This window comes from Urocampus carinirostris, chromosome 2, assembly GCF_059441175.1.
Source record: "Urocampus carinirostris isolate Australia breed hairy pipefish chromosome 2, RoL_Ucar_1.0, whole genome shotgun sequence".
Classification (NCBI taxonomy): Eukaryota; Metazoa; Chordata; class Actinopteri; order Syngnathiformes; family Syngnathidae; genus Urocampus; species Urocampus carinirostris.
This window is the reverse complement of record NC_142350.1, coordinates 20,285,807-20,299,085: the sequence shown is the minus strand read 5'-3', so window position 1 is coordinate 20,299,085 and position 13,279 is coordinate 20,285,807. Positions and strand designations below refer to the sequence as shown.

The 13,279-nt window shown below is 39.4% G+C and overlaps 1 protein-coding gene across 6 annotated transcripts in view; it reads right to left on the bottom strand.

Moving 5' to 3' along the window:
- LOC148371316 (focal adhesion kinase 1-like) overlaps window positions 1-13,279 on the bottom strand; it is a 60,714-nt gene that overhangs the window by 1,596 nt on the left and 45,839 nt on the right. For 5 of the 6 annotated variants that reach the window (XM_088329342.1, XM_088329337.1, XM_088329340.1 and 2 more), the window contains 12 exons: window positions 12,007-12,096; window positions 11,731-11,935; window positions 10,392-10,503; window positions 10,238-10,312; window positions 9,583-9,669; window positions 8,265-8,369; window positions 6,968-7,030; window positions 5,939-5,978; window positions 5,744-5,847; window positions 2,696-2,851; window positions 298-378; window positions 137-222 (listed from right to left, as the gene is read on the bottom strand). In XM_088329342.1, coding sequence (XP_088185468.1) covers window positions 137-222; window positions 298-378; window positions 2,696-2,851; window positions 5,744-5,847; window positions 5,939-5,978; window positions 6,968-7,030; window positions 8,265-8,369; window positions 9,583-9,669; window positions 10,238-10,312; window positions 10,392-10,503; window positions 11,731-11,935; window positions 12,007-12,096 — 1,204 coding nt within the window. The remainder of the gene's footprint in view (window positions 1-136; window positions 223-297; window positions 379-2,695; window positions 2,852-5,743; window positions 5,848-5,938; window positions 5,979-6,967; window positions 7,031-8,264; window positions 8,370-9,582; window positions 9,670-10,237; window positions 10,313-10,391; window positions 10,504-11,730; window positions 11,936-12,006; window positions 12,097-13,279) is intronic. The other variant, XM_088329338.1, reaches the window with a different exon arrangement.

The following is a 13,279-nucleotide window of genomic DNA, read 5'->3' as shown; positions in this document are numbered from 1 at the left end:
GTAAATAGTTAAAAGAGAGAGTGAACCATCCTGTGTATTATTTCTAGTATATTGAGCAGTTACGATCAAAGAACCGAGCTGAGGTTCGTGCCGAACCTTAGTTTCATTCGAGTGGGGCATAATTCCGAGAGCTCACCTGGTCATCACGTACTGCTGCGCTAGCTTCATTTTGGCGATCAGTTCAGCCAGGTCAGAATTGAGAAGCTTCTGGGCCATCTCGATCTTTAGCAATTGGAGAAAAACGTCACACGGTGATGAAACGCCCAAGCCGCACACAAAGGCAACAGCGGCGTTTACCTCTCGGTGAGTGCTCGCGGGAAGCACGGGGATGGTCTCGTCCACTGTGGCCAGCAGAGTCCTCAATGCTAAACCCACTTCCTGAGAGACACACAACAAAAAAGCTCAGCAGGACTCCAAAATAGTCTGGCGACCACAAATTCTGGGCAACAGAACACACCTGATTAAAAGCTGCATGCGCAAATTTAGGGAAGAAACTCTTTTTTGTTAGAGCCAGACTGGATTCTAAGCTGCAGGCTGAAAAAGCCATTAAAACTAACTCATTCACTTCTATTTCTAAGAAGAAAAAAATAAAAATCAGCGAGGAAATGTGTAGTAAAGAAAAGTAATAGATTGTGCTGCAACTAAAACTAGTTTGCAGTCAATATCAAGTATCGTATCTTATGGACTATATAAGGGCTATATTTGTGGTCTTTGGGTGCACACAAAAAAATGGAAATGAATACCGATATGTATAATCATTCGTGCAATTATTGATCATCTGATCAGTTGCATAACAATGGTAGCTACAGGGCCACTAAGAACATATATGTTGTAGGAAAAGGCAACAGGTCTTTCCATTACACTTTTTTTTTAATCACGGTACCAGATACAAATGTGAGAGATAAAAAAACGCAAGTGATTAAAAGTCAATATAAAAATTTGTTTCCCTTTTTCTTAGCTCAAACTAAGCATTGTAAGTGACAAATGTTTATTACGTGGAGCCATGCATTCATTTATTTCAGAACAACCAATTTCCTTCCCACTATGCCTTTTCCTTCATTCAGTTCAGAATCTCATATGTATGGTCAAGACTTCGTTAGTCGTCAATACAATACAGTGTTCCCCAACCTTTTCTGTACCGCGGACCGGTTTAACATGTCTGACAATATTCTCGTAGCCCGGCCCAATAAAAAAACAACATAGTATTATGACAAAAATAGTGTGATGATGACATAAAACTTTATTCCTTTGTGTGTGGTGTCTGTATCCCTTGGAGTCAAGTGAATATTATACATTACTCGCCCCATTTGTTGCATCCAATTTTTGCACTTAAGATCAATCAATGCACATCTATTATACTTAATCCTTTGTAGTGCAACCCTAGCTTTTACTATAGTTTGAATTCTAGGTGTCTTGTGCGCCTTATGTATGAAAAATAAATGGCACAAAAGATTCTTCTTTAGGAGTGCTCCTTATAATCCGTTGCGCCTAATAGTGTGTATGTAAATATGTAAATTAACATTAACATATACAAAGGAGTGCGACCAGAAATCGTTACACATAAATGCTTGGAATCTTTCTAAGAAGTAGTGTAGCCTGACTGAATTTGTCGTTGTGGCTGCAGGTGACATACCTAATAATTTTTTCCCCATTGTAACGTCATATTAGGCTGTTATTAAACTGCCAGCCTGATAATTATCGTGTACACCATCGTCATTTATTTACTAGTATCGGCATGTACGATTTGTTTTAGGAGTAGTAGCAGCAATACTTGGTCTCCTCTCCATCACTCTGTTAAGTGCACTAGGGATGGGAGAGTTTAAGATAAGAGACATGGCTCAGTACGAGTATAAAATGTTGTTATTGTACGGGCTTCAGAATTTTGGTCAGTAAAGTATATATAGCTAGTATATATAGTTTTGTTTTGAGAATACTTTTGTGGCGCACTACTGTGTATATGTTAAAAGCAATTGAATTCATATTGACTGCTGCTCTAGATGATTGAGATTGAAAGCTGCAGAGTCCATTAAGAAGCGTCTTAATCGCGGCACAATGTTTTCTATACAAGATATCTCTGTGCTTTTTGAACACTAAACAGATTTACAGTAAAAAACCGAATCCCTGGGGAAAAAAGCAAAACAAACATAACTTCAAAATAATACCTTGGTATTTCATTCATAGCACTGCAAAAGAATATATAATTTACCAATTTAACCAATTTAGATAGAGAACCCCTGTATAACATGCAAAAAACCTGTAGTAGCAAGACAGCTGACAACTAGCACTTGTTTTGTAAAATAAATGGACATTTCTCGGGTAACAAATATTTTTAAATAATACACATTTATACAATAGTTTGAATATATGATTTTTAAAATCAATATTCATTTTAATGATCACCCCGCAGGCAGCATGTTTGATACACCTAACCTAGACTGTCCACCCACTGGGGTCTCACAAAATTCTATGGGAGACACTGTTCACTATGATTAAGTACTCAACGAAAAACACACTTTTCTTTTCAAATTGAAATATAGGTCTGAAAAAATGTCAAGAAGGTATTTTTCCAAAATCGTACTGCTGTAACGCGTCGTAATGTAAGCCACAGTATTTAAAATAAAGAAAAGAAAAATTAGCAGCTTGTAGTGCGGTATTAAAGTTACAGTATGACACACCCCCTCCCCCCACTCCTCACCTTGACCATGGGCACATATTCTTCGGGCGCCGCCGGCTGGATCCGATTGGACATCTCGATGACCGCCTTGACCAGGGCCGTCACGTTTTCGTACACTTTGTCGTTGGAGCGGTCCAAGTTGGCGGTGGGGGGTGGGCTGATCTCCTGGGGTTGTAACTGCACCGCCATAGAGGAGGAGAAATTGTATTTGTACTTCTGTTGTCGTGCGGTAAAACCCACAGCAAAACCATTACAGGCATCTACTTTTTATTCGGGCAATTAAAGCCGTTTCACCAAAATCTGCGGAAGCGCATGCTCCTAATGCTAATAATAACACAGCCATTAGGCATTAGCAACTAGCGCAGTTTAATCGGTATGAGGGGGAGGGCTGCAAATTGTTGCAGATGAAGTGCCGCTAACCGGCTAGCCTTATTGTGGCTACTAGCAATAGTGATTTGCAATTCAAGTTTAGCTGTGCTAATGCTAGAAACATGTTTTTATTCATCTTAATAGTATAATATTTTGATAAAAAGCAGGGATCACAAACATGGTGTCCAGGGGCATCCGGTAAAACACTAAGAACACTTGAGTAGCCTACAGACTGGTTCTGAAAATGGCTCACAAACTATGGTCATTGTGATTTTCTAGGAAATTTCAAATTGGCGTGAGAAATAATTCACAAGATCAATGTCTTCAAATACATGATCAATTATTTTGGAATTCTTTTAAAAGGACAGCGTGTAATAGTTCGCGCCTTCTAGTGGTACAAAATGACTTTCATTCAGCAAAGCATAACAAAACATTCTTATGAATATTAATGAACTATCATTCCAATGTTAATTTCTATTTTTTTAAAATGGGTCTAGAAATGTATTTCTTTTACATAACTAATTTCATAACTAAGGTCGCGGCCATGTTTGTCTGCTGTCTTGTGGCTGTGTCACTGGTTTTCAGTCGCACACTATTAGATGTTAAGTGGTTAACTGAGCCTATTTTCACCTTACTCCTAATACAAATTAGCAAAAAAAAATGGTAACATAGTTAAAACATTATGTGTTATTTCAACAATGTACATCTAACCGGTACCCTTTCATGCTTATCACAAACATAAAAATAACTCTCAGTTTTAAAAATATTGGTGGCCTCTGAGATAAGGGAACAGGGGAAATTTAAAAAAAATAAAAAAATGGAGGTATTGCTTGTGATTACTCTGAATTAACTGCAGGAACAAATGAGTAATTATGTTCAAATTGAGAGAGAAGAATCATTTGTCAAATAGAGATTGTGAGCTAAATGTAGATGATAGATGTAGATGATTGCATTTCTACTTTTTGTTTTTTTGTTAGCGGTATTAAAAGACCTGTCAGAGTAATATTTGTGCACAATTATTCCAAAGGTGTGCCTCAAGGTAGCCAAAACTCTGAAATAAGCAGATTTCTATTTATGAGAGTGATCAATATGCAGACATAACGTACCTACACTACTGAGTAGAGGTAAGATCTCAAGCCCAATCCCAGCCCCAAATTTGCGTAAGGCCTAAATGTTAATCATTACGTTTGGGTTTAGGCTGGGCTTCTCTATTGCTGACTTTATTTATCCACCTGTCATTGTTCTTAGTTTTTTTCTTTGTGGCGGATTCTGTCCACCTTTCGTGCTTATCCTTGCGCTCAGAAGAGCACCAGTCTTCCTCCTGGGTCTTCATAAATAAAAGTATGAAAATGTAAGTGTACTTCGGACTCAGCTCTTAAACTAAGTTAGTTTATCGGGCTTGAGATGAGTCGAGCTTTAATCCTGGCGGGTCGGGCTGGATTTTTTTAGCCCCGATCTTACCTCGACTGCAGAGATAGACATAGACAAAACATAGAACTAAATTATGATTGCTACTGCTAGTACTAAACCCACATATATTTATTAAAAACCCAGAAAAATCAATGGAACCTCCAATGTCAGGTATGTAGAAAAAGTTAGAAAAATAAGACCATCTTTAATCTATAGAAGTTAACTCTTAGAGTGCCAAATATGCAACAGGTCACTAAAATATACTTCAACTTCTCTTTGTATGCACTACTTTGGACTTCAGTCTATTTTAATCATAAAAAGAGGCGTTGTTGCCAATTAGTAGACTGAGTTAGTCAGTAAAGGTACAGATTTTCACAGTCTATAGAGCCAAGGCTTTGCTCCACCTGTAAGGTGGCCTGCAAATAGCAGGTGCCCATCGGCTACATCAGTGTCTTCAACCACTGTGGCGCGGCGCACTGGAGTGCCACTTGATAGTCAAGTGTGCTGTGGGAAATGATCCAATTTGTGTGCCTGTGCGGTCTAGCGCCTGGCAGAGTAATCATGTAGTACTCTTCCATACCATAAGCGACAGCAGCAGGTAGCTAATTGCCTTGTGCTTGGAGACAAGAGAAATACTGAGAGAAACAGTATATTGTGGAGGAAGAGCTTCTTTGTGTCTTTTATTGATTACTGCCAGGATATCAGCTTTGTGTTCATCTAAACAGGCCCAGGTTTTACATTGAGTAGGTAGAAATATGAAGGATTACAAAATACTTTATCCTTGATGCTTGATTCCTATTCAACATACATTATAACGTCATTCTTTAATGTTAAAAAAACACTTATATTGTGAATATAAGTTGTGAATATTTTTTCCCAAATTTTCAGCTGGTGGTGTTTTGCGGAATTTTTTTCGATTAAAAAAAAGGTTAAAAATCTAGGCTTCGTGACATCAATGGCACGCAAAGAGTTAAAGAAAATCAAAGTATGGTATATGTCTCAATTATTTTTCTGTGATTAAGTTATTAACAATTTCATCGTTCCACTTTGGAGGTTCCACTGCACCCAGAATTATTTACTTCTTCATCTTTGATGACGACGGGCTAAAAACTAAATCACTATACTAGGACGGGTCGTCTTACCCTCCAAGGCTAGATGGGGATGTAAAAAAGTGGATACGGGTAGAGGAGACAACGGGGGACAAAACGTTAGCCCCGAAAGCAGTTATCCATTAGCACACAAGAGTAGAACTGCACACAATCATCAACTTATGAGGTTGGGGGGAGGTACCTTTACTCCCTCGTTGTAGCTGTCTATGGGGGAGATTCCCGACAGGGTGCCGAGGTGAGCGGGGGCCCCGGGACGAGGGGGCTTCTTTGGCGGGGCCACGGGTTCTAAAATAAAAAAGTCAAACATGTTCTGATCTCACTCACCGCCTTTGAGGGATGTAGATGTCTTATTTTTTAGCTCATAGAACTCTCCTACCTGGTTTGCCCACAGGCTGGTAAATGTGCTGGCTTCCGCCCTGCACAGAGAAAAATAAAACTTGAGTGATTGCTAGAGATGTTAACATTCTTGTGGTGGGCAACTTGGATACAGAATGAAATACCATATTAGAATAGAATAGAATTTACTTTTATTGTCATTCTTTGTAACCGTGCACACAGAACGAAATGTCGATACACCTGATCCGTACAGTGAAACTAACAGGCCGATGCAGCCGCAGCCAAACAGGGCGCCGCCATTTTAGACCACACTGCTGTGTTGGGAGTCATTAGGTGACCAAACCTCCCAATTCCAACCCTTAATGCCGAGCGCCAAGCAGGGAGGCAATGAGTACCAATGTTGTAAGTCTTAGGTATGACTCGGCGGAACCAGCGACCTCCCAGTCTCTGAGCGGGCGCCCTACCATCTAGGCTACCGAGCTGGTCATATTTCCCGCATTATAATGAAATAACATACAATGCTTTCTCGTACGTTATCAGTATCACTGGTGGTCAAATGCTTAGGTTTGGGCGCTCTCAACGCCGTGATCTGGGTTTGAGTCCCATTCCATACAATGTTTGCTTAACACACTTTACTACTACGTCGCACCTTGATGCAACACAGAAGTACATAGTATTTTCCTTTTCTTAATGTGTATGTATATTTTTTAATTCTGTTTTTGACTCTTATGTACACCGGAGTTGCAAAGAAAATTTAATTGTCATTTTGTGTTCATGACAATAAAGATGATCTTAAATCTTGACTCAAATAGTCTAGGGGTTCAATTCCCATTGCATGCGATGCTTTTCGATTGATCAATCCCTGCACAAATACAGTAATATACCTCAAATTTTCGTGTAGTATTTCACACAAGTAAATACTGTATGCAATTCTGGTTTTATCCACATAGCATAGGTTTGTCCACTGGGTTATAAGGCACCCATTCAAATTTCTGGCCAATTTGGCGGTTTTAGGTGCACCTCATAGGCCAGAAAATACGGTAATAAAAAATGAAGCCAAAGTACTGACCGGAGCTTGTAGTGTCCCATCTTCTCGTTCAATGCTCCCTTGACTGTTTCGGGGATCGGTCTTCTAGAGACAACAACAGCTTTTAGTAAAAACCATGTAGGGGGGAAAAACGAAAAACAAACATTCTGTACTGTTCTAGTGAAGCACGCCTTGAAGAGTTGCATCCTTTGAGAAATAGGAGTCTGAATTAGAGGGGCACTGATGTGGAAGGAAAGAAGGCCAAAGAGAGAAAAGAAATAGAGATGGATTTTAGGAGAGGAAGTAGATGATAAAAATAGACTAATTTTTTTTTCCAAGAAGGAGGAGCTGGTCAAGGGAAAGATCCCCCGGATTTTTTTCGGCCCATTTTTTCCACCCACACCTCAGCTCTCGTTCCTCACCTCATGCCAATCCCACTTCCTGTCTGCTAACTGCCCATTACGTAGACCCTCAACCCAGATTGGCTGAAGTCTGCCCACGTTAAGCAGTTTAAGTGTCAAGTCCATTGCAGTGTTTCCCATACATAGGAAAAAACTGGTGAGCCGCCAGGGTTTATTTTGTTCCGCCAAAGTCTTATTAAAAAATAAATATGCTAAGTTAATCAAAATAGCTTTTTAGATTTCTGGTTATATGAATGAGCGCAAACGCCATGGTTTGTATCTGTGCACGTGTCAGAATGGGGTGAGGGGCTGACTCAGAGATTTGTATAACCAGACGGCTGGGTACCTGAACTTCCCCAAGTTGAAAATCTTTCCAACTCTCCATAACCAAAAAAGAAAGGTTTAGCGTTGAGGGCTCCATGCAGAAAATTTGCACAGTGCCTCGTCCGCTGCCAGTGTAAAAACCCGACGCTGCCATCGCAAGCAATTAGAATTCGGTCAGAGCAGGAGAACCCTTTGGTGGACACGGGCACAAACTGTAGCTCATTAAATACAATACAATACTATCGGTGATTTGGTCATACTCGCTGATACGGGACCTTGAAATAGTACACAATTGGCATCGAGTGTTTTTGCATTACACTCCTCTCTCATTTACCATGCTTTGTAAGTGTGACTTGTTGGCTGTGCCATTGCCTTTCAAAACTAGTGTGTAGATGTGATTCAATAGTTTACATAGCCACACATTCATCATAGATCTAACTTTGTGATCTGGTTCTAAAATACACCAGATCAATGTGTGTGAATTTAAAATGTTCAACATTTTCTCCCAGGGAGTATAACCCCATATCACCCCATAACTTTCCACCCACAAAATTAAATGGGAAACACTGAATTGTATATTTGTATGTGAGTTTTCTGTCTGTGTTTGATGTTACCATGAAGCTCTCCTCCTGCTCCAACCATCGCTGGTCATCCTCCATTTGCTGTTGCTGCATCATAAGCCTCTCCTCCATAAGAGCCTGGCCCACACCTCCTGTGTCCTGCAACAACAAAATGTTCCGAAAAAGGGAATTCTCAAACTGAGGCCACACCCTCAAATGGTCTGTTGCTTACATCATCACGAATAAAGCTCTTTTAGGAGGAATGCCTTTTTTTCAAGCAGAATATATTTTAGGGGGGTTAAACAGACATGTTTCTTAACCAGTGTGAAATGAAGCCTTGTCTGGCTTGCTGCAGGAAATTGTCCAAAACTACAAAAAAATATATACGAATAGAAGAATAAACTTTAATAAAAGTAAATAAATTAGCTAATTTCAAACAATGTTGCAAATAATCAGTAACTTGTTTGAAGATGACGTTTGAGCTTATGCTGCAATAAATAACGGGATTTTCAGCCGATTAACCGCACCCTAGCAGTGTTAAATGAGGAAACACCAAAATATAAAAATAGAAATCAAAACAAATGCAAAATGAAACATAAAAAATGTTGTTCAGTAAAATTTTAGAAGTTAAACAAAATCAAAACTTAGGTCAATTAAAATCCATGTTTTTTTTTTAAATTTTAAACCAAGGCTGCATTGCTGGCTTATTTTATACATATTTGTTTTTTTACTATGGAAAATAAAAAATGAAAACAAATGTAGAATATTTTAATTTCACATTTTAAAGGGGCACACTGTCATATTTGTCCAGTACTTGTTGTTGAATGGTGTAGTGCAACAGAAAAAAAGTGCAACAAACACATAGAAAAATACAAACTACAGAGACTCAAAGTGGCCAAACCTCAGAATTTTTCATTCTTTTGCACAGCCTTTAACAAGTTTTTACCATAACCGCAAGATGGGGGTTTGCCCTTTAGGTGAGCATCTTGTTATGTAAAATAAATACAAATTTCTCCACTTACAAGTAATTAAAAGATGTTGTTCATGTATCATTGCTTATGATTCAAATCCATATTTTTTAGCACTAGGAGGTGCTAAATAATACAGTGTCCCTTTAATCTTCGGCTACATTGCTTGATCTTTTTAAATATTAAGTTTTCTTATTTTCCCAAAAGAATATAAACCTATAATATTTTTTTAATTCTATATTCGGAATGTAAGCTATATTACCAGTCTTGAAACTCTAAATGTAAACAATTAATAGGGTAAGAAATAAAAAGGATATTACTTCTCTTAAATGTAATACTGTTTTTTTTCACCTTACGATTTTCCCAGTGAAAAAAGGGCCATAGTTTGGGAAACATAGCTTTACCTCCATGTTGGTGTTCCACAACGCGGTGTGTTCTGGCCTGTGCTGGTTCCATGATTCAGTTGTAGGGAAGCTGCCGTGAGCGGTTGGCTATTGATAGACAAACAAAGAAAAAAAAAGTTATTAGGTAAATAAGAATAAATAAGTGAAATTGAGGAAAAAAAAAATTCTGAAGATGTTTTGGCATTCACAAGATAAATATATTGCAGATGTGATACCGCTGTGTTGTGTTTACATGTCCTCCTCCTTATAAGGGCAGGAGAGTGTCTGGGTAAATCGCAGCACAAATGCCTGCTGCCTGCTTGGATAAGTACTGAGAGGTAATTCATCTCAGAAAATGCTATTGACAGAGTACAATGTATCATTTTAATGGATTGGGGAGCAGAGACTGTCCGAGTGTAATCAAGCTGGCTATGCGTTCTGTGATCGGCTCATCGCGTTTGAGGGCGGGGCTTAGCCATAGGTTATTCTGCCATTGCAAAGACCTGCAACCCACTGAAACAGGTCTCTGCTTTTGGGTTGCAACCCACCAGTTGAAAGGAAATGCTCTGGATAGCTTTTAGAATAAAAGAATGTAGTGTTTCCCTTTGGTCAAGAAAGTTTTGTCACATAGAAAATTACAGATTTGCACTTTGGTGTTTGCATGAGTGTGACGTACCTGGTAAAGGTTGTGTTGGGGGCTCGAGAAGTAGCCCTCACTTGAGCGGGGGCTTGGGTAACCCGGGCGACTTGGCTGGACACATTGCGCACAAATTACACAAATACGGGAAAAAAAGTAAATCCTTGAAGCGGATGAATATGCCGATTCTCACTTTGGGTGGCGCCTCATCAGAACCTCCAGAGTCCCAGGAAACTGTAACCTGTCTTCTCATCTCCATCCTCATTCTCTCCTCTTGCTGTACTTTTTCTTCCTCCAGTATGGTGCTGTTACACAAACCCAAAAAGTGGATTCATTAAAATTAGAGGTAAGTTCTTTAGGGTATGTAAGCCTTTTCTGTGGTCAAATTTAAGCACTTTTTAGGGAATTTCAAAGTCAATAAACCATTTTCTCCAGTACCATTTAGAGAATAAAATACGGTATGAATCATGTATTTTGTAGAGCCACAAATATATCCGCGACTTATTTATGCAATTTTTGTTCTCGCGTGTGCATTTATCAAGGTGTATGATTTTAAGATCGGAAATAGATTTGTGAATCTGAACAATACGTGTGTGCATATTTTTTTTTAAAAATGCCCTGCCATATACAGTAGGTGTCGTCTAAAATAGACTGTAATCTGTTGACTACATTTGCAGTTGCATGAAATTCTTCCCTGCAATTTATCACTGAGAAACGCTACATTAATTTTTTGCATGGCCCCTAATTGATATGTAACCATTGCACAAATAAACATTTCATAGTGCCCCGTTTAGGTCTAGCATGCAACTGTACTCTTGGGCAGGAACCATAGAGGAAAATGTCATACAAATTAATGCCAGCTGCTGTTAATCACAAGGCAAAAAGGAATGCGGTGGCAAAGCGAAGCCACCAGGGAGCAGCGTCGTGTCCTTTTTAAGCAGATCTTTATTGAATGTGTGGTCTATTGAGTCTGATTGCAGAGAAACATGGCAATAATTTCAAGCATTTACAAGCACTGCAAGCAATTTTCAAACCTTGAAAACACAAAAACAAAATTCAAACATTCACAAAGATTTTAAGCACCCGGATGAAACATCTTACGCCTAAGTTTTACGCAGGCCCTATCCCTAGCCTAAATGTCAGGTTGGGCATAAAATGTCAATCATTACATTAAGACTTTGGTCCAGACTTCTCAGGTTTTTAATTTTTTTTTAAATTATCCACCTGTTGTTATTCTTCGTTTCCGTTCCCCTCTCACCCAGCGGAGCCCGGTGTCGGCACCATCACACCCAGAGGAGCGGGCGCAAGCCAGCCAAAATCACCACTCCTCCTCCCAAATAAATTTTTTAAAAATGCGAGTTTGCTTTGGGCACCGCCCCTCGACTCAAGTTATTGGTAGGGCTTAGGCTTGGTCGAGCTTTTTTACCCGCAGGCCTGGGTCAGGCTAATTTTTTAAAGGCCCAATCTTACCTCTAATTAGAGTGCAAGGACAGAGTGGTCTCTATCTTCTTTTTAGTTCCAAGCATCATTACCTAAGTTGCGTTTTGAGTTCTGTAAAGCGCGGTCGTTTGCTCGGGTCGTATGACCAACACTTGGTCATAAGGCTGTAAAGGGTGGGCGGGCACTGCGGAGGCATGGCAAGGCGCTCTCCGTTCTCGATGCGCCCGATTACATCGTTGTTCTTCACCCCTTGGAAGGGCTTGATGCCATACATCAGGATCTCCCACATGCAGACACCTGCAACGGAGACACCAAAAATGAAGAACACGCCACCAATAATGTTTTTAGTAAGCGGCACAGAAGCTTACCAAACATCCAGACATCACTCGCAGAGGTGAATCTTCTAAAGTTGATGGACTCAGGAGCCATCCATTTGATTGGAAGTTTACCTTTGGAGGCTAAAACAAATGGACAGAAACTTGAGAAAATATTGTAAATGTCCAGCAGACGGTGCTAAAGTTCCGCTGAAAAGACACTCCTGGCAAATAAGGTGCAAGGTAGAGTTCTGCATAAATATAACATACAGCATGGAAATAGGTCAGAGCTTAAAAAGGTGAGAAGGATGTGGAGAAATATTTTACTTGTGTATAACCCCTCATTTTTATAAAAAATGGGTACAGTATTTAGTTTGAAATTTTCTTAGCTTCAAACTAAGCATTGAAAGTGATAATGTTTGAATACATGCGGCCATGTTTCAAATCATTTATTGACAACCATAAAACTTACAATGCATTGAATGTCCTTCAAAGTTCAAATCATCATCAGATACACCAGTTTCTCGAGCTTTTTTTTTATTTACCGTATTTTCACGACCATATGGCGGACCTTGTAATAAGGCGCAGTCTCCGTAGCTGGTTCCATTTCTCTATTTAACACTACACAGGGCACACCGCCTGATAGGGCGCGGTTGCCCTCTTCTGCGGCCACTGTTGTGCCTAAATCCGACTCCCTTTCGCCGTGAATTATGCTTCTCAGCACTGCGGTGTTGGTGATATTTGTATATGTTTCAATAAACTCATATAAACCATAATAGCTTATTTGTTTTAAACATGCCAATCAATATTCCTCAATAAGCACATTATACAGACTACCATTGCATCACTTCATTAATCCTCATTTCTCTCGCTGCTGCTTGGTTTCCAGGTTCTCCCGCGTATCAACACACCACGGCAGAAGAAAACACTGAAACCAAAAAATTTGATTTTGGTTTTAATTAATATTTGGGTGGACAACTCTGTTCAGCGTCCATTAGCACAAAAACTTTCCAATTTCTAGATACGCTACAGAGTTAACAACCATGAGTACTTCTGTAAAAAATGGACACGTAGCATGTGATGTCACGCGTACTCTTCTGCACAAGTGTAACTCTTGTTGCATTCACACGGGAGATGCATACAAGTCACAGGAGATTTCATTTAGTTGGAAATGTGAACGAGCTGACAAAAACATTGAATTTCACCTAAAAAAAATTGAATTGAGCATTGTACACACGCCCACATCTTACAATTTAGCTGAGACTTATGTGCGCCTAATCTTTCAGAACAACTTTTTCCAATCTCCAGTTTCTAACATTTGTCTCTA